We start from the raw sequence: 21,911 nt of genomic DNA, 5'->3' as shown, positions 1-21,911 counted from the left end.
CAGCTTGGCTGAATCACACAATCTTTCCCTGCCTCTCTGACAGAAAAGCCGCCTACTTTGTTTAAATAATCGATCGAGCCATCCCCCCCCCCCGCGGTCTGGCTCCCGCTGTGTCTAATCATGTGAATATGCGCAGCCGAGCCACCCTGCCACAGTAAATCTGTGTGGGGCGGTCGGTAAGTGGTTAAATTCATTATTTTCCTCAAAATTCGACAAACAATACCCCATAATCACAACGTGAAAGAAGTTTGTTTAACCACTTGCCGCCCGCCTAAAATGGATATAGTGGATTCCTTACCAGAAGTAGGAAAAATAGTGCAGTAAATCATGAGTCTCATAATCCACACCAAAGGAACAATTCAGCACTCTAGCCGGCCAATGATATAAAGCTCACTGGATGAAAGGTAGAGAGGAGCGGATCCAGGTTGGATGACCATAGACAATCCTCCACTTGACTAGCCTCACCGATCACAAGGAGCATTTCACATAACAGAAAGAAGACTCATAGTAACATAGAAGACTCATCGTGAAGTATGTATGTCCAAAGGGTAACATTTATTAGAAATGTACTTACAATGGTGTAAACATAGAAAGCATAAAACGATCTCAATGTGCTTGTTACCGTCTGACGTGTTTCAGCCAATGGGCCTTCGTCTATGCCTATGACGAAGGCCCATTGTCTGAAACGAGTCAGCCACAAGCACCCTAGAGCCGTGGCATTGAGATTGTTTTATGCTTTCTATGTTTACAACATTGTAAGTACATTTCTAATAAATGGTACATTTTGGACATACATACTTCACTATGAGTCTTCTATCTGTTAAGTGAAATGCTCCTTGTGATCGGTGAGGCTAGTCAAGTGGAGGATTGCCTATGGTCATCCAAACTGGATCTGCTCCTCTCTAATTTTGATCCAGTGAGGTTTATATCATTGGCCGGCTAGAGTGCTGAATCGTTCCTTCGGTGTGGATTATGAGAGACCCATGGTTTACTGCACTATTTTTCCTACATCTGGTAAGGAGATAATATTACATCACGATGGTGTGGTCAGGGGCATACCTAGAGCATTTGGCACCCGGGGCGGATCCTAGATCTGGCACCCCCCCAGGTGGGCAGGTGACAAACTGCACATTGAAGTGTCGTCAAGTGACGTTGTGTGTAGTGCCTCCCCGAAAGAATCCTTCTCCCTCTGCTCCCCCTGGCGGCCAGGCCCCTCCTCCTCTGCAAAAACAGCACCGACTAACTCGAGGCTCCAGACAGAAATACATGTAACTGGCAGTGGCACACTTACTATATGCTACTGCCAGTGGCGTCATTAGGGTTGGTGTCACCTGGTGCAGTAAAACATGGTGTCACTCCCCCCCCAAAAAAATGATTTTCCTGTTTTCTGAAAGTGCATCAAAGATGCAGCATGCAGGACTTTTGGTGCACTTTCAGAAAATTCAGAAAAAAAAAACGTGCAACCTAAAAGAAATCGATAAGACTGCAGCTATATCTGCGTGTAAAATGTACAGTACACAGCCTCCGTACCTCTTTACATAACAGCACCCGTACCTCTTGACCCCTTTACATAACACAGCACCCGTATCTCTGGACCCCTTTACTTTACACAGCTCCCCCCACCTCTGAACCCTTTTATATTACACAACCCCCCATGGGCCCCTTTACATTACACAGCCTCATGGGCCCCTTTTACATTACACAGCCCCTCATAGGTGCCTTTACATTTACAAAGCCCCCCCCATGGGCCCCATTACATTGCATGGCTCCCCCCACCTCTGAACCCTTTTACATTACACAGCCCCCTCCATAGGCCCCATTACATCACACAGCCCCCCCATGGACCCCTTTACATTACACAGCCCCCTGATGGACCCCTTTACTTTATACAGCCCCCCCCCCATGGACCGCTTTACATTTCACAGCCCCCCCCATGGGCCCCTTTATATTACACAGCACCACCATGGACCCCTTTACATTACACAGCCCCTCCCATCTCTCCCCCTTCCTGCCTTATTAGGGCATGCTGGGCAGGAAACACAGGAGAGTGGAGCAGGAGCACTGAAGCAGAACTGGAGAGAAAGAAGCAGCAGCCCTAAATAAACAGCTGGAACTGCTGGAGTTAGCTTTGCAAGTTAACAGCAGGTGATTGGTTGCTAGGGGGTCTTAGCAACCCATCACCTGCTCGTTAACTCTGGCAGTGCACACTGTTTATTCAGGTCTGCTGTTTCTCTCTATCCCGTTCTGCTTCAGTGCTCCTGCTCCGCTCTCCTGTGTTAGTGAGTGGCGGAGGCAGTCCGACGGCCCGCCCTGGGTGTCACCCCCGAGGCAGGGGATCACCCTGGTGCTCCCTGACATCCCCCAATGTTTGGGACCTGGGGAGAACGACCACCCCCTCCCCCTGCCCCCTCTTAATACACCACTGGGTGTGGTGTGCCTCTTTTCATGCACAGAAGTTGGTGGAGGAATTTCTTTTGGTTTGGACTGTTTACACCTAGCCTTAGATTAGCACTGCATGTGGACTTTTTATACTTTACATATTTTTGTCATCAACAAAATGTATGCTGGCTGCTGAGGAATATTTTTTAATTTTACTAGCTTGAGTGCAGATACTCCCCCTGTATTTTTACATATTTAGAGATGACATATAATATGGAAATTACAATGTTTTTTGATCTGGATATAATGTTGGTGGACTATGTAATGGAATAGTGAAGGAGTACTGGTTCACATTGATTCACCAATCCCTAAAAATATAAGTAGAAAATGAGAGTTAGGTGAGGAGCAGGTCCGATATACGGTCAAGCCAAAGAGGCTGGAGGGTAATCGGGCCGCACCTCGCCAGAAGCATGGGACTTTGGAGGCATAGATTAAATGGTGGAAAAAAGTTCCCAAACAAGGACCTTAATATAAAAAATATGAATTTTATTGTTACAAATACAATTTGCTTTTAAAAACATAGAAAAACAGACGTGTACATTTCCAAATAAAGTTAAGCAAACATGGAGATATCGTGGAGTCATTAATGCATACATGCAAACATACATGTCTGGCACAATGAAAAAGACCAGACCCCCTATAGAAATACAACATGTTCATATAGCACAATGCTTGCCATTTCATTTTAAAGGAGTAGTCGTAAGCCCCATTCCACAAAATGCCAGAATTTAGCCAATTGAAATACCTTTTCAATGTCGCCACTTTTAAGAAAATCGGCCCAGCGGTTATTCTTTTATTCCCTCCCGAAGTTTTCAGCACTTCCTGGTTTTCTTCTATGGCAGCCATGATAAAACTACCTCTCCCAGCATGCCCACTCATCTCTTCCTGTAATCTCCTGCCCTCCCCCTGTGACTCCTCTGCTCGGCCCCCTCCCTAAATTATAATATTACACGCCCCCTTCTCTCGAACCTATTTCCCTATCCCCGCCTCTTAAAAAACGTCCTATTCTATTGGCTTGCCGAGCTCCAATGAGCTTTCGGCCGCCTCTGCGTGTGTCTTTTGCTGAGCTGAGCCAATGACAGCTCAGCTCAGCGCATATATGAATAAATTAGCTAAGGGGGAGTATTCGACTCCGGGTGAGGAGGCCGGCGCAGCCCGCAGTGACTCCTGGAAATCGATGAGTCACTGGGCAAAGAAAGAAGTCGAGCGTCATGAAAAGACCCAGCTTCCTGCCGGAGAGAAAGTCGAGGAGAAGACCAGGAAGAAGACCATAAGGAAAACGTGAGTATATTTAAATGTGTTATAACTTTGTGTGATGCTCTATTTCCCCCAGAAAAAGTTTGCTTCAGACTACTCCTTTAAATAAAGGATGACATCTGTTGGAAATGACAACGGTCCGTGGTGCAAGGCATAGCATAGCGATGATACGGCAATGGTCAGAAAGAAACCTGGCACAGAGCCAGGAACTCCCCAATAGGTGAGCACTAGACCGGACCACAGTCCAAAGGCAGAGATGCAATGTCCAGGGAGAAAAAAAAAGGAGGAAAGGAGTAAATACAATTTCCTCAGGCGGTAGATATGCAGGAGACTAGCACTGCATGTGGACTTTTTATACTTTACATATTTTTGTCATCAACAAAATGTATGCTGGCTGCAAAATGAAGAATATTTTTTCATTTTACTAGCTTGAGCGCAGATACTCCCCCTGTATTTTCACATATTTAGAGATGACATATAATATGGAAATTACAATGTTTTTTCATCCAGGTATAATGTTGGTGGAGTAATTGTGCAGCAAAAACACTTTTCAAGCATGCACTTCTCTTCCAGGGTTTATGGGACCTTCGGTATGGTAGACTTTCTAATGTGTACATACAGTAGGGTAAATTTCAGCAGTTACTTTCTCTGTTAGGCCCCTTTTACACATGGTAGTCTGTCGGCTGACGCAGTTTTTTTCAGCTGGGGATAGATCCGGAGACAGAGCTGTCAGGTCCCCATTCCTCTCTATGGGGGAATCGGATGAGAACGGACCGTCTGTCCGTTCATCCGATCCGCCAAACAGATGGAAAATAGGCTTTCAATCCGTCCGGATTTGACGGATCGGATGTCAGCTGACATGTCTCCGCTACCATCCAATGCCCCATAGAGATGCATGGAGCATCCATTCAGAAACAGACAGGCGGATCTGAACGTTTGTGAATAATTGGTCAAGCGGCCAACATACAGCGCTTGCTTATTATTAATCCAATACTCCAATGATTGATAAAGTGCAGTAGTGTATAATAAATTACCACAAGTGATAAATATAAGATGCTAAATTTCTAAGCAAAAACAATAATGTGGTTAAAACATGCATATAGCTTGTAAATATCAATAAATACTGTATTTTCTGGTGTATAAGACTACTTTTGAACCTCAAAAAAATCCCCCAAAAATGGGGGGTCGTCTTATACGCCGAGTATAATATCTCCAAGGTAACCTAAGTATAAGTATTACCGGTAGATGAAAATTAGGGGGGTCGTCTTATACGCCTAGTCGTCTTATACGCCGGAAAATACGGTAATATAAATAGTGATTAGTGATAAAACAGTGATAATGTCCTTTCAAACAAATCCAAAGTTCATAGAAAGTGCTTCTGTTCAGACTTGATATATACAACTCGGATGTTCCTTGTCTCAAATAGATAATAAGGTTGGGTCACTTACCAAAAGATGTGGGTACTGAATGCCTTATGGCACCAGGACCAATCGGGCTTAATGAGCCCCCTGGGCTCCACGGATCTCCTTAAGGTATCCCCTGGGATGACAACAATCCCTCAGGTGTCCATGTTTAGACGATCCGGTTTAGTACATGAGAAAGAGAAGAATGCTCCAGATAGTGCAGTATGAAGGTACTTTATTTACCCAATTAGGGTTAGCAGCATTAAAAGATTTTCAGCCGTTTGAATTGGTGGTCAGCGGTGCGGTGCGGGCTGCAAGTCCTCTCAGAGTAGCTTCCGGCTTACGGCTTGCGATCCAACCAACGCAACGTCCCCTCGCTATGCGTTCCAAGCTAATGCGTTTCGTCACTTCCGGTGACGTCTTCAGAGCTTAGGAGGCATAGCTAACCGTAAGACTTAAATGACTCAAACTCCGCCCCTGCTCCCGCCCGCAATTATGTAAATTGGCAAGCCGGAAGATAGGTAACTGCGGAAGTGTCCCCGTAGTGTATATTCCCTTATCCGTGATTTCTTTTTCGGGCAATACCCATATAATCATGTCAACTCAAGGAGTGATGCAGCCACGCACTACATACCTATGGTGACCAAGTTAAAAAAACATATATATATATATATATATAACAATAAATTCTAATTGCATACATTGTTTTTTTAATATCTCCCCAGTTAATCTTAACCCTATTAAAAATTGATATTTTAGTTTCTTCAACAATATGCAGGTTCTCAATAAATAAATTATTTTAAAATACATATATTTCATAGCTGTGTTTGGAATAAATATAATAAATGTATATACCTTGCTTCAATTTTAGGCTATAATACGCAATTAATCAAGAAAAAATATATATTACATAAATAAAACTACTTACCCCCCAATATTAATGACCATACACCTCTGATTAAATGCCATAATTATGTACCATCAAAATTATTGTTTCCTATTAAATATATAAATTCATAGTATAATAGGCAAATATTAATAAAACTATATTAAAATGTATTAAAATTATATTAAAATTATTAAGACCGAGGCTAAATGTTAAAAAGAAACTATATATTGAAAGGGATACATTTCTAAATATATAAATTACTTTTAATTCTATGGTTTGGATATAAAGCAGTTAATGTCCATATCAATGTTCATTCCTTGCGGATGCAGTGTAGATAATTGGTAGATCCATTTGGATTCATTACGCGACACTGCAATTCTCATGTTTTTCCCCCTCCAATGGGGTTCAATTCTGTATATTCCACAAAAAGTGAGCAGTGTGGGGTCTCTGTTATGTTTTAAGCGGAAATGGTTAGAGAGGCTATGATAACGAAAACCTTTTTTGATGTTATCAATATGTTCCCCTATACGCGTCTTTAAATTTCTCGTGGTGCGCCCCACATACTGCAGTTTGCAGGGGCAAGACAGAAGATAAGTAACGTGTGTACTTTGGCAGGTTATTAGTTGTTTAATTTTATTGGTGGTATTTGAAGTGAATTCAAATGTTCTTTTTTTCCGATGTTTTACTGTCCTGCAAGGTTTACACCTTCCGCAGGTGTAAAATCCCTTCACATCAAGGAAGGTAAAAAGCTTTTTAGGGGGGTTGGGGACATTTTTTGCTAATTTGTCCCGTAGATTAGGACCTCTCCTGTATATAAACTTTGGTTTTTGTGGTAAAATCTCCTTCAATTGTTCGTCCCTTAAAAGTAAGTGCCATTGCTTGTGTATTATTTCCTCAATTTCTCGATGCCTAATATTGTAATTGGTAATAAAAGTTAAACCAAAGTCGTTATTCCTTGTGACTTTGTCTTCCAGTAGCGTCTCTCTATTTATTTGTTCAACTTCTTTTTTCACCTTTTCCAATTCATTTGGTTTGTATCCCTTTTCCTTAAATTTTGTTATAAGAGTTTCAATTTGTTCATCCAATATTTGTTGGTTACCACAATTCCTTCTCATCATTTGCCCTTTCGGAATGCCTTTAATCCAATTCCTGTGATGACAGCTATGGGTCGGTATGTAACTATTCCTATCGGTGGGCTTAAAGTGCGTTCTAGTCCAAAATTCACCATCTTGTTGTGAGACTGTCAGGTCCAAGAAATTTACTTCCTCAGTGCTCCATGTTCCCGTAAATTTTATGTTGTTGTTAATTTCTTGTAAAAATTGTTGTAATGCTTCTTCTGAACCTGTCCATATTATAAAAATATTGTCTATGAACCTCTTGTAAGTGTGTAGACCTTCTATATGCTTTCCAAATATCTCCTCCTCTTCCCACTTGCTTAGGAAGAGGTTTGCGACGCTAGGAGCGTACCTAGCGCCCATAGCTACACCTTTGTGTTGCCTATAAAAGCACCCTTGGTGCCAAAAGTAATTTCGGTTCATAGCGGTTTTTAATAATTTCAACAGAAAACTTTTTTGTTCGGGTTCAAGGTTTGCTTTTTGTTGTAGGGCCCAATCGATGGCTGAAAGTGCATCTTCCTGATCAATATTAGTATATAGGGACTCCACGTCCACTGTAGCTAGGAGAACCTTTTGTTCTTTATCTTTAGGGATGCTCTTGAGTATATTAATTAGATGTTTGCTGTCTTTTAAATGTGCAGGATATTGGTTGACTAAAGGCTGTAAGTATGTGTCGATATATTCTCCTATCCGTGAGAAAAGGGAATCTATCCCGCTTATAATTGTTCTCCCAGGTGGTTTGGTGGGGTTTTTATATATTTTTGGTAGTTGGTAGATTATAGGTGATCTGGGTGCTTCTGGTAAAAGATATTTATATTCCTTTTTATTTAAAATTCCCATTTTGTGTGCTCTTTTTAACATTTTTTCTTGCATTTTTTTCGATATTTGATTGAAGGATTTCCTTTAAGTTTTCGGTAGGTGTCTTCATCTTGCACAAGCCTGTTTAGTTCCTCATAATAATCCTCTGTTTTTAGTATCACTATCCCCCCCCCCCTTTATCGGCCGGTCGAATCACAATATTTCTCTTCTTTTCTAACTCTTTTATTCCTGTCATGATGTTTTCTTTTGATTTATGCCATTTTTTCTTTAATTTCCGTAAATCCTGCTCAAGGAGGGTTTTAAATGATTCCACTAGATGGTTATTTCCACACTAATGCCCTGTACACACGTGCAGATTATCTGAAGACTTTTGTCTGCAGACTTACCAAAACCATATAATATGAGGTCAAACCTAAACACTTTCAATTTGTATACAATCCGGCAGGCCCTTGCACTACATAGAAAAGGTAAGTCTGCAGACAAAAGTCTTCAGATAATCTGCACGTGTGTATGGGGCATTAGGATTGAATGTGGAGGCATTTCTGAGTCAACTATGTTGGTACTAAAGCCCCGTACACACACGCAGATCGTCGTCATACAAATGTTCGTCTTTTCTCCCCGGGATGTCGGTGTCTGTTGAAAAGTGCAAAGACAGCACAAGGACAGCACAAGAATTTTGTCCGCAGACTTCAACTGACTGCAGAAGTGATGTCATGTAATGGTTAACTTTCCCTGTGTTTTTTATTTTCTGAGCATGCCCAGTCTTGCAAATCTGCGGTCTGTCGGCTGATTTCTGTACTGACAGGCGAACAATCGTCCGTTCTGGTGTCTGCAGACAAAAATTTTCATGTTTGCAAGAAAGACTCTTGTCCGCAGATTGTGTGCAGACATCTGTCGGAGGCACCATACTAACACGCATACAATCGGCAGATCTTTCGTCCGCCGACGTTTGTATGACGACGATCTGCGTGTGTATACGGGGCTTTAGTTTCCGATAAAATCTGATTTTGATCACTTTTATTTAAAAAGTGCTTTTTAATATTTAGCTTCCTGATAAATTTTTGTACATCAATAAAAACATTAAAAGGATCTAGTAAAACATCAGGGGCGTATTTTAAGCCTAAATCTAAAACTGATAATTCTGTCTCTGAAAAGGTTTGGTCGCCAAGGTTAAAAATGCCTTAACCTAGTGATCTCTTTTTCTTTTGGATCCTACTCCCTCTACAGCAGGGGTGGGGAACCTTTTTTCTGCCAAGGGCCATTTGGGTATTTATAAAACCATTCGGGGGCCGTACAAAATTATCACCTTAAAAATTAGCCTGTTATATTTGGTCAAACATTTAATTAACTCACCCCTAATGTGATGGCTGCAACTGCTTCTCTTTGGTGAGGTGTGTGAGGTTTACTGGTTTTGATGATGTTGCTACTCGCAACAGGTTTCCCAGGTTTGCGTCGGTCAGTCTGGAGCGCAGTCAACTTTTTTGTGGTGGTAAGTTTTGAAAAGAACTGCTGGTGGGTACTGCTGGCTCAGGCTGGTACTGCTGGCTTGTACTGTGCTGCGCCTGCGAGTACTGCTGGATGGTACTGCTGGCTCAGGCTGATACTGCTGGGGGTACTGCTGTGGGTACTGCTGACTCAGGCTGGTACTGTGCTGTAGGTACTGCTGGCTGGTACTGCTGGCTCAGGCTGGTACTGATGGCTGGTACTGTGCTGTGGGTACTGCTGGCTGGTACTGGTGGCTCAGGTGGATACTGCTGTGGGTATTGCTGGCTCAGGCTGGTACTGCTGGCTGGTACTGTGCTGTAGGTACTGCTGGCTGGTACTGTTGTAGGTACTGCCGACTCTGGCTGGTACTGCTGGTTCTGGCTGGTACTGCTGTGTGTACTGCTGGCTCTGGCTGGTACTGCTGGCTAGGAGAAGTGTAGCAGCGCCACGCTGGAGGAAGAGGTGATGTTTCCTGTATTGGTCACAGGCGGAGTGCATTTGATATCACTCCGCCTGTAACTCACTCAGACTGTAATAATGGAGCAGGAACTATATAGGAAGCATCGGCTCCATTCTGACAGATCAGCTGAGAGACACAGACTCAGCTGCATGGGGGGCCGGACCAAATGACTTCGGGGGCCGCATACGGCCCCCGAAACGTAGGTTCCCCACCCCTGCTCTACAGCCTCTCCGCCTTTTTCCCCCTCTCTTCCTGATTGGGTTGGTGGGGGGTAGGGTCTGTAATAATGTGGTGGTGGTGGTGGGGGGGGAGTTGTTGCCAATAGCCCCCCCTTCCCCCCCCTCCCCTCCCATAATAGGGTTGATCCCAATTTCTGTTTCCCCTGTAGGGGCGTTGATAATAGGGTTCCCTGTAATTATGGTAATTCCCTGATGGGGGTTCTCTGGGATCCCATCTCGGAAAATCCTGATTATCAATTCTATTAGGCGTGATATAACCCTGTGATTGTTCCAGGGGTTGGTAAGAGTTATATGTGGGTACATTATACCTCACATATTGCTGTGATGGATATCTCTTTCTATTTTTATCCGTTGATTGATGCGGTGTTTTGGATGGTCTAGAATCCTCCGTAGGTCTGGGTGTAGGTAAGGCGGTGCTCGGTTCCTCCTCAGGGCTAGTTGGTAGATAGCCTAGATTAGGATAAGGATCCCTTTCAGGTGATGAGGTATGGGAATTTACATTAGTCTCCACCTTGACCTCTTGCCATTTATAAATTAAATTGCGATTGTAGTCACTAATGTCCCTTTGATATTTTTTTGTTTTTTTATATTGGGTATCCCGATCAAGTTTGTCAAAGTAATCCTTTAGTTTTTTATATTTTTCCTTATATTCATTTGTATTCACATGAGGGTCTAGTTGCTCTTTCAGACTCTTTATAGTGTCATTTAATTTAATGGAGTTTTTTCTTTCTCCTTGCTACTATTAATTCTAAATGTTTTTTTTCGCTGTTTTTAAATGACAGCCAATCCTCCTCCATAGTCAGGTCATCTAGACCGTCATTAGGTGCAACATCCCATCTGAGCCTTCTAGGTGTAATTTTGTCTTTTATATATTTCTCCAGGGTGACTATGTCCCACCAGGTACGAATTTGTTTATCCATATTACTTTTGAGCATTTTAAACAATTGGTCCATACTTTTATCTGGATTTGATATTTTCCCTGAGAAAATATTATCAATATCCACCCTCTTGTTTACGACATAACTGAAGATGTCGTAAACCTCCATGGCTGCGTAGGTGTGAAAGAGTGATAGTGCAAAAAAAATACTGGTGTATTTCACTGGAAAAGGGTAGTAAAGTGCAATCTAATATTAATAAATGGATGAATAAATAAATATATAATATAAAATATAAATAATATAAATAAGTGAAGAAGCAGCTGCTGTATAAAAATAATGTGTTTGTGAATAATTGGTCAAGCGGCCAACATACAGCGCTTGCTTATCATTAATCCAATACTCCAATGATTGATAAAGTGCAGTAGTGTATAATAAATTACCACAAGTGATAAATATAAGATGCTAAATTTCTAAGCAAAAACAATAATGTGGTTAAAACGTGCATATAGCTTGTAGATATCAATAAATAATATAAATAGTGATTAGTGATAAAACAGTGATAATGTCCTTTCAAACAAATCCAAAGTTCATAGAAAGTGCTTCTGTTCAGACTTGATATATTCAACTCGGATGTTCCTTGTCTCAAATAGATAATAAGGTTGGGTCACTTACCAAAAGATGTGGGTACTGAATGCCTTATGGCACCAGGACCAATCAGGCTTAATGAGCCCCCTGGGCTCCACGGATCTCATTAAGGTATCCCCTGGGATGACAACAATCCCTCAGGTGTCCATGTTTAGATGATCCAGTTTAGTACATGAGAAAGAGAAGAATGCTCCAGATAGTGCAGTATGAAGGTACTTTATTTACCCAATTAGGGTTAGCAGCATTAAAAGTTTTTCAGCCGTTTGAATTGGTGGTCAGCGGTGCGGTGCAGGTTGCAAGTCCTCTCGGAGTAGCTTCCGGCTTGCGATCCAACCAACGCAACGTCCCCTTGCTATGCGTTCCAAGCTAACGCGTTTCGTCACTTCCGGTGACGTCTTCAGAGCTTAGGAGGCATAGCGAACCGTAAGACTTAAATGACTCAAACTCCACCCCTGCTCCCGCCCGCAATTATGTAAATTGGCAAGCCGGAAGATAGGTAACTGCGGAAGTGTCCCCGTAGTGTATATTCCCTTATCCGTGATTTCTTTTTCGGGCAATACCCATATAATCATGTCAACTCAAGGAGTGATGCAGCCACAGTCCGCTTGTGTGAAAGGGGCCTAAGGGTCCTTTCACACGGTCCGACACTGTTGGCGGACTCCGTGCTGCTCAGCGGGGGATTGATCCGCCGATCCCCGCTGAGAAGGCAGGTGACAGCTCCCTCTCCGCTCTGTGTGTGGAGAGGGAGGTGTCAGAGCCCCATGCATCTCTATGGGGAATCAGATGAGAGCAGACCGCCTGTCCTCTCTCATCCGACGCCATCCGATCCCCTGGATGGATGGAAAATAGGGTTTCCATTTGTCCAGATTTCACAGACAGGATCAGAATCGGATAGCAGCGGGTGTCAGCAGACATGTCTCCGCTGACATCCGCTGCCCCATAGGGATGCATGGAGGATCCGATCAGATCCGCCTAAAAAACTGACAGTCGGATCTGATCAGATCGTTCATGGTAAAAGGTCTAAAGTTATCTGTATGTTGACAATCCGTTCACAAAAAGCAGCCTGGACCTATAATTATCATAGACAAAATGTACCTTATATATTTATACCCACATTGTAACTTTATAATTATTGTTGGTCAATTTGTGATTCCCACAGAACCAAACTGCTGATGAATATGCTTTTATTTCATTTATCTTTTTTATTTAATATAATTGTAATCTAACCTTTTTGTATGTATGGTTCCTGTTTTTTTTTTTCCAGCCTTTCTTCACAATGAAGCCGCCTTGGTGGTTTTCGCTCCATCGCCACACAGAGCCCCGCTGGGAGAAAACTTTGTACTGCCCTGCTCTTTTAAAGTGGATTACCCTTCAATAAACATTGAGTACCTCGCCATTTCGTGGCGTTTCCAGGGCAATGAGGTTCTGAGGTTTGACAGGAAGGGGACATCGTCCCAGCCGAGAATGTTTATTAATCAACAGGACATTCCCAAAGGAATCGCTGACATTGAAATCAGAAACATCACCATCTCCAACATTGGAAAATATAGATGTACAATAACCTACAGTCCACAAAAGAAATTCCAGGATATTGACCTTAGTGTTTATGGCAAGTATTATATACATATTACTAAATATAGAAAAATACATTGAATCTACAAGTTGATGGCTAAACTGCGCAATAGATTGCCATCCTGCCATCTTTGTATAAAAAAATATATATGCTGCTCGTTCATTTTCCTGCTAGTGACAAACAATTGCGTGGACTCTCTTTTACATAGAGGAACGCTGTATACTACCATGTGGTGTTCACAACACAGAACACCAGTGCACATAAGGGCTATTAAATGGGTGAAATGGCCCAAAAGCATTGAAGAGGACCTGAGGTCGAAACAATATGTGAGTTCATTAACAATTAACAATGGGACAGACAGGCTTAACAGAATCCACATCACACCTCAAAAAGAGCCAATGACATGGCTCTTTACCCATGTAATTGACTGTGTCCAATCACAGCCGGTCACATGTAAATGAGGAAGAAGCCGTTGATCAGCGGCTCCTCCTCAAAGGGAAGTCTAGGACAGGTAATCAGGGCACTGATCATCAGTGCCCTGATTTCAGTAAAGTAAAAAAACAGTGCCCATCAGTGCCCACAATTAGTGCCCATAGTGCTGGCAGTCAGTGCCCATCAGTGCCTGCTCATCTGTGCTGCCCATCAGTGTCCATCAGTGCCGCCCATCAATGCCCATCAGTGCTTCCCGTCAGTGCCCATCAGTGCTGACCATCAGTGCCCATCAGTGCCATCCATCAGTGCCCATAAGTGCTGCCCGTTGTAATGGAACCACAACCCACACTGTGTTTGTGGACTTCCATCAGTATAGGGCTACCTTCAGTCTTGAACAAAGATATCAAATATTCAAGCCATACAGTGCTAGCCGACAACTAAACAGGTTCTGGAACCTTCTCTTTTATTGAACAACGCACACAGTTTATATACAGCATGGACACCCCCCTGATCAGATTATCACACACAGATCAGGGGTTGCCTGATTACATTATCATATGCAGATGAAATTGTATACAGAAATAGAATTAAACTGAACTAATTATCTAGCCATCTGGACAGAAACAATATGGGAGTTCATTAACAATTAACAGAATCCACATCACACCACAGACAATAGGAAGAGACCGCCAGTGACGGAATGTCCGTCTGACACTAAAGAACATGGAACAGAAGCCAATGTGATTAGCTCTTTCAATGAACATGTTCAGAATCAAACAGGCAAGGAATAGTCCTCACATATTTCTCGAGATACATGGCTGATTAATATTACTGTCCCACTTGAAGCAATACAAACCCTTTTCCATTAAGTACATGTCTTTCACTCCCCAGTTACGGTGAGTCCTGTCACACCCGTCAGTGCGTCTATCAGTGCCGCCTCTAAGAGCCCATCAGTGCCGCCTTTTAGTGCTCTTCAGTGCCGCCTATCAGTGCTTACCAGTGCTGCCTATCAGTGCCACCTATCAGTGCCCATCAGTGCGGCATATTATTACCTTCTCATCAGTGTCACCTCATCAGTGCCCATAAGTGCCATCTCATCAGTGCCCATCAGTGCCGCCTAGCAGTGCCCATCAGCGCCGCCTCATCAGCGCACATCAGTGAAGGAAAAAAATTACTTATTTTCAAAATTTACTGACAGCAAATAAGATTTTTTTTTTCTTTTTTTAATTTTCTGTCTTTTTTCTTTTTTTTTTTTTTAGTAAGAAAATAAAACCCCGCGATGATTAAATACCACCAAAAGAAAGCTCTATTTGTGTGAAAACAAATGTTAAAAATTTAATTTGGGTACAGCATTGCATGACCGCGCAATTTTCATTCAAAGTGTGATAGCGCCGCTGAATGCTGAAAATTGGCCTGGGCAGGAAGGGGGTGAAAGGGCCCTGTATTGAAATGGTTAACAACAGGTGCACTAGATGGGCAACAACGCAATGAAACAACCTCCAAAACAGGAATGGTTTTAAAGGTGGAGGTCACTGACATTTTTTTTTCCTACTTTCTTCTTGCTGTTTTTCACTAGTTTTGCATTTGGCTAGGGTCAGTGTCACTGCTGGTAGCATGAGGCGATACCTGGACCCTATAGAGGTTGCACAGGCAGTCCAACTCCCCCAGGATGGCACATCAATACATTCCATTGCCAGAAGGTTTGCTGTGTCTCTCAGCAGAGTTTCAAGAGCATGGAGGAGATTCCAGGGGACAGGCAATTACTCTAGGAGAGCTGGAAAGAGCTGTAGAAGGTTGTTAAACCATCAGCAGGACTGGCATCTGCTCCTTTGTGCAAGATGGAACATGCTGACACTGCCAGAGCCCTACAAAATGACTTCCAGCAGGCCACTAGTGTGAAGGTCTCTGACTAAACAATCAATAACAGACTTTATGAGGGTGGCCTGAGGGCTCTGTGCTTACTGCCCGGCACCATGGAGCTCGATTGGCATTTGCCATTGAACAACAAAATTGGCAGGTCCCCCACTGGCACCCTGTGCTTTTCACAGATGAGGGCAGGTTCACTCTGAGCACATGTGACAGATGTGAAAGGGTCTGGAGAAGCCGTGTGGAACAGCATGACCGATTTGGTGGTGGGTCAGTGATGGTCTGGGGAGACATATCCATGGAGGGATACACAGCCCTCTACAGGCTAGACAATGGCACCCTGACTGCCATTAAGTATCAGGATGAAATCCTTGGACCCATTGTCAGACCCTACGCTGGTGCAGTGAGTCCTGGGTTCAATGCCCGGCCTCATGTGGTGAGAGTATGCAGCCAGTTCCTGGAGGATGAAGGAATTGATACCATTGAATGACCCCCGCGCTTGTCTCACCTAAATCCAATAGAATACCTCTAGGAAATGATGTTTCAGTTCATCAGACCCTGCCAGGTTGCACCTCAGTCTGTTCAGGAGCTCAGTGATGCCCTGGTCCAGATCTGGGAGTAAATAACCCAGGACATCATCCATTGTCTTATTAGGAGCATGGTAAAAAAGGAAAATGCCGCACTAAAATAAACAAATAAAGTCTATAATTGATGAAACATTCATGTAAATAATTCACAAGAATGACTGGATAGGATAGCCTTCACCAACACCCGATCACACTGCTCCTTACCAGAGAATATAGACCCCCACTACAGAGATCTATCCGAGCATAATGGTCATAGAAACACAATATCCCAATGGAAATCAAGATGCAGGCTCCAGTTGGAAGTAATCAGTATCCAGCCATATCCCGATTCCTCTCATGGATCATAGGCAGTCACATCAGCAATCACTGGATATATGCAGAAAGATGATAGAGACATCACATAGCGTAACCATGCATGTACTGTATTTATTAAAGAGGAAGTAAACCCTCCCCAGGAAGTTGTACCTATAGGTAAGCCTATGATAAGGCTTACCTATAGGTACTGTAAATATCTCCTAAACATGTACCGTTTAGGAGATATTTACCTTCGATGCATCCAGTGACGTCACTGTCGCATGCGCTATGAAGGAACGGCCGCTCGTGCCGTTCCTTCAGAGCCCCGTGCCGTGACTGTCGGCTCCCGCGCGCGTGCGCGGGAGTGACGTCACCGCGGCTCCGGCCAATCAAATGGCCGGATGCCGCGATCCCGGAAGACGGGCGACTAGACATGTCGCCCGTCATAGAGGTGAGCGGACGGCACGGCGGGGGCTCGTTCTAAGGTAAGTATTTCATAATGAGCTAGTATGCGATGCATACTAGCTCATTATGTATTTCTCTTTCAGGTTGTAGAAAATTTTTTTTTTTTTTACCGAGTTTACAACCTCTAAGATAAAAACGTATCCACTCACATTAAAAAACTGGTAATCCTGGGGTGTATAGATGAGTGCAGCATTTGAAGAGTAGGGGAAAAGCCGCCTGAGCCCAGCGAGTGTCTGTGTATTGCGAGCGTCCCAGGCTCTCCTCCCTACCGGTTTCATCATAGAATGACGTCGTCAGGGGTGAGTGGATTGGGTGTTGGTGAAGGCTATCCTATCCAGTCATTCTCGAGAATTATTTACATGGATGTTTCATCAATTATGGACTTTATTTGTTTTATTTTTTTACTTTGTATACTGTTGTTGATATACAATATTGTGCCAGCTGCTATTTCTTCTATCTAATTTACAATTTTCCAAGTGCAGCAATTAATACAATTATTGGAATTATTAGGAGCATGCCCCGACGTTGTCAGGCTTGCATACAAGCACGTGGGGGCCATGCAAACTAATGAGGACCTTTTTGAGTTGCTGTAATAAAATTTCAGCAAAATGGACTAGCCTGTTGCATCTTTTTTGCACTTTGATTTTTGGGGTGTCTTTGAATTCTGCCCTCTGTAGGGTGATAATTTTCATTTTCATCAAACGATGTGGCATCCTTTCATTCCTAACACATTATCCAGTTCAAATCAGTATAGATATCCAGCATGATATTTTTCCCCATTGAGATCTTATGTGTTTTCAAAGTGTTCCTTTAATTTTTATGCTATCATGCATTTCCGGATCTGGGGCATGTTCACGCGCTGCTGGAGAGAGACCCCCCCCCCCCCCATGATTGGACACAGCGGGAGCCAATCAGCAGGTACAGCAGTGCCTATGTAAACAAGGCAGATCGCCGTTTTGTGAGAAGGGAAGGTTGTGATCCTGTGTTCCTGTTCCAAAGCAGGGACATGGATCTATGCCTTCTCATAGTACAAGCATCTCCCACACTGTACACAAGAACAGGTTAGGAACCCATTTAACCCTTTGATCGCCCCTGATGTTAACCCTTCCCAGCCAGTGTGATTAGTACCGTGACAGTGCATATTTTTAGGATTGATCACTGTATTAGTGTTACTGGTCCCCAAACAAAAAATGTCACTTAGGGCCTAATTCAGTATAAGTTTGGAGTAGAGCTGTTCACTTCTCCAGAAATAACTCCAGCCTAAACTCATTGCATCCTAATTAGGTAAGTGGCTGGAGTTAAACCATCAACTAGATGCTTTAATGAATTCGGAGTTGGAGTTAACTTAGACTGAATTCGGGTTTGGAGTTAACTTAGGCTGAATTTGAGTTTGGAGTTAACCAAATTCCCTTTGTGTTTTTCATAAAAGGAAATTTGTCTATTCTGAATCACTATTACACAGCAATGTCATCTAATATGGTTTATTTTAATTTTAAGGTATAGTTATGTATCTTATGTGTTTTAACCTTTATATTTTCTAATAGCAGACTACACAGCTGTCTAATTAGCAGTCTTCATTCTTTATTCATCTGAAACTTTCAGGCATGTCTGATTGTATTCAGCACTTTGGTGTAGTGGGCTAAGCTCACAGCCAACGATTGCTAGGTCATGAGTTCAAGGCCAGACCATGATAACACCCTGTGTGCCATAATTTTTTTTGGCTACATCACCTAAAATTGCATGTCAATGGCCATGTATATTCAACAAACAAACATGCATATCTGCAGGGTGCAATTATGCATTTGCCAAGTTTCAGTATTTATTTATAGCTGTCTAAAATTTAAGAAGGTGATGGCACACTTGGGATTTGAACTCATGCTCTCAGTGTTTATAGCCAGGAACACTAGCCACTAAACCATTGAGCTGAGCATGATTACCCCTGGAATATTTATTCCCATGTTTCAATAGTTAACCACTTCCTTACAGGGCAGTTACACCACTTCCTGCCCAGGCCAATTTTCAGCTTTTTATACTGTTGCATTTTGAATGGCAATTGCGCGGTCAAACAACCCTGTACCTAACACAAATGTATGACAGTATTTTCATAAAAAAATAGTGCTTTCTTTTGGTGGTATTTGATCACTGCAAGGTTTTTTTCTATTGGCAAAAAGAAGACCTAAATGTTTGACCCCTAAAATAATGTGTTTTTGTTTCTGTAATAAAATTTGGTAAATCAATATGTTTTTTGTTGCACTGACGAGCATTGATGAGGCTGCGCTGGCAGGCACTGATGAGACACTAATATGCAGAACTGATAGACAGATAGGTGGCACTGATATGCAGCATTGATGGGCATTGATAGGTGGCACTGATGGCCAATGATTGGCACTGGTGGGCAGCACTGAAAGATGGTAATGATGGGCAGCACTGATGAGGAGGGCACTAACAGGTTCCCTGAGCACTGATTGGCATCAATGGTGGCATGGGTGGGCATCCCTGGTGGCTCTAGTGGCATCCCCCAAGGGTCTGCACTGGTAATCAATGCTCTGATTACAAGCACAGACCCCCACACACACACACACACACTTACTTTGCATATGAATGCCATTTCTTCACAGCTGAAAGTGGCCCTCACCATGATTAGCCAGTTGATTGTGACCACTTGCTGGAATGTGTGCAAGCCAATTTGGTGTCATTTCTGGTCCAGGGTGAACGCCAATGTGCCATTTGCAATTTATTGTAAAGAGATTTTGCTTTATTTTAAAAATGGCGCACACAGACAACTAAAATGTATTGGAAATGTTTTACCTAGGCCAGTGATGGTAACCCTTAACCCCCCCCCCCCCCAAGATGTTTTTGCCCTACATTTCCCAAAATGCTCATGTACTCTGCAGTGTAGATGAGCATCATGGGAAATGTTACAAAACACCTGTGTTGCCAAGGTTCATCATCACTGACCTAAGCCAACTAAAAAGGTGAGTGAGCGCTGTAGCAATCTTTTATTTAGTAATCATTTTTAGTGATTTTTTTATTAAATGTTTTGGTTACATTTATCCACAGCGGCTGAATGGAAATTTTGTATTATTCCTTAATTTATATATTTTTAGCTAAATATATACATAAACACTTACATTTTTTCTTACAATTTAGACACACCCCACACACACCCCACACACACCCCACACACACCCCACACACACCCCACACACACCCCACACACACCCCACACACACCCCACACACACTTCGCTGGAGTAAAGGAAGAAACCCTACCCATGTTCATACTGTACTGCCATTGCACACACACAAAAAATACAAGACATGGATTACATTCAATAGACACAAAAGATATCTGAATTACATCTAGACAAATATGAAGAAAAGAAAACAAAAAAACAGGAGCTGTGTACAAATGAATAAGTTTTATTGAACATGTATAAAACATCAGTAATCACTCAAGCAAGCATGTGAAATGCCCCCCCCCCCCCCCAAATCAAGTAATTTTTATTCAAATTACAGTGCAAAGATACAACATATGATGGATAGATAGAGCTTACAATATCCAAAAGTCAAGCAAAATAAGTTGTAGACACCTTAGTATTAAGCATAAAACATACCCAACATACTTTTATGTTAATTGTTTGCATGAGCCTGCCTTTTCATTTAAATACCATCAAATCAGTAGAACATACAGCTACACAGAGGCATGAAAATAAAAAAAAAAAACATGTATAGAGTACATAAAGACACACTTTGCAAAAACTATACCAAACAGTTAGAGCATGAAAAGTATTCATCCAACAGAATACACTTACTGCAATATGGATCTTTAGGCATGGCAGCAAACCCCCCCACCCCCAAAAGCAAATTCGGACATAAAGACCTGTGGCCCTTCCACAGGCCAAATTATATGATCTCATACATCCCTTTATATAACCTTGGTTAAACTACACCCACCCAGTATAGGAAACGCCCAGCAAAGTAATTAATTGGGTCTGTTGGTTCCTAAACCAAAATCACCAGTTCACTAATGAATGAGTGTTTGGCTGGCCATCCATGATCCAAGTTTCTTACAAGTCAACACACATAAGAAATGCTTTCAATAATCTCAGCATGAGCACAAAGTGGCTTTTTCATTTAGACTTATGCCCCATACACACGTGCAGATTATCTGCAGACTTTTGTCTGCAGACTTACCTTTTCTATGTAGTGCAAGGGCCTGCCGGATTGCATACAAATTGAAAGTGTTTAGGTGTGACCTCATATTATATGGTTTGGGTAAGTCTGCAAACAAAAGTCTGCAGATAATCTGCACGTGTGTATGGGGCATAATGCCTCGTACACACGTACCGATCGTCGGCCGACCGATCGGCCGTCTTTTGTCCAGGGCTGTCCTGTCTGTTGGAAACTGCAAAAGACTGCACACGAATTTTGCCGGCCAACAACAGACGACTGCAGAAGTGATGTCATGTGATGGTTAACTTTCCGTGTGTTTTTTCTTTTCTGAGCATGTCCAGTCTTGCTCATCTGCTGTTTGTCAGCCGAATTCTGTACTGACTGGCGAACAATCGGCCGTTCTGGTGTTGGCCAACAAAAATTTTAATGCCTGCACGACAGATTCTGTTCGGCCGAAAATGCGCTGTCGGCTGTCGGAAGCATCATACTAACAAGCCTACAATTGGCCGATCGGTCGTCGGCCGAATATTTACGGCCGACAATCAGTACGTGTGTACGAGGCTTAAAGCTGGCCATACATGTTCCAATTTTCTTACAATTTTCTGTCCAATTTTCTTGAAATTTACCTTCAAGTATGTAGTACAAAGGCCTGCCTAATTAGATACAAGTGAATGTGTTTTTTAGCTTTGACCTCACATTATGTGGTTTGTGGTAGATCTACCAGAAAATTGTACAACAAAAGTTGAACATGTATGGCCAGCTTAATGGGCCATACACACTATAATGCCTCGTACACACGTACCGATCTTCGGCCGTAAATATTCGGCCGACGACCAATCGACCGATTGTAGGATTGTAGGCTTGTTAGTATGATGCTTCCGACAGCCGAC

General features: G+C 42.6%; 1 protein-coding gene across 1 annotated transcript in view; it reads left to right on the top strand.

Moving 5' to 3' along the window:
* The window catches only part of LOC309558535 (uncharacterized protein), a gene marked incomplete at both ends in the record, with an annotated part of 302,626 nt that overhangs the window by 10,552 nt on the left and 270,163 nt on the right, over nucleotides 1-21,911 (top strand). Inside the window, one exon of the mRNA XM_082261614.1 lies at nucleotides 12,894-13,238. Coding sequence (XP_082117740.1) covers nucleotides 12,894-13,238 — 345 coding nt within the window. The remainder of the gene's footprint in view (nucleotides 1-12,893; nucleotides 13,239-21,911) is intronic.

This window comes from Pelophylax lessonae (genome assembly GCF_965119305.1).
Source record: "Pelophylax lessonae genome assembly, chromosome: 6".
Taxonomy (NCBI): Eukaryota; Metazoa; Chordata; class Amphibia; order Anura; family Ranidae; genus Pelophylax; species Pelophylax lessonae.
Note: the sequence above shows the minus strand (reverse complement) of the source record. Positions and strands in the feature narration are given on the sequence as shown.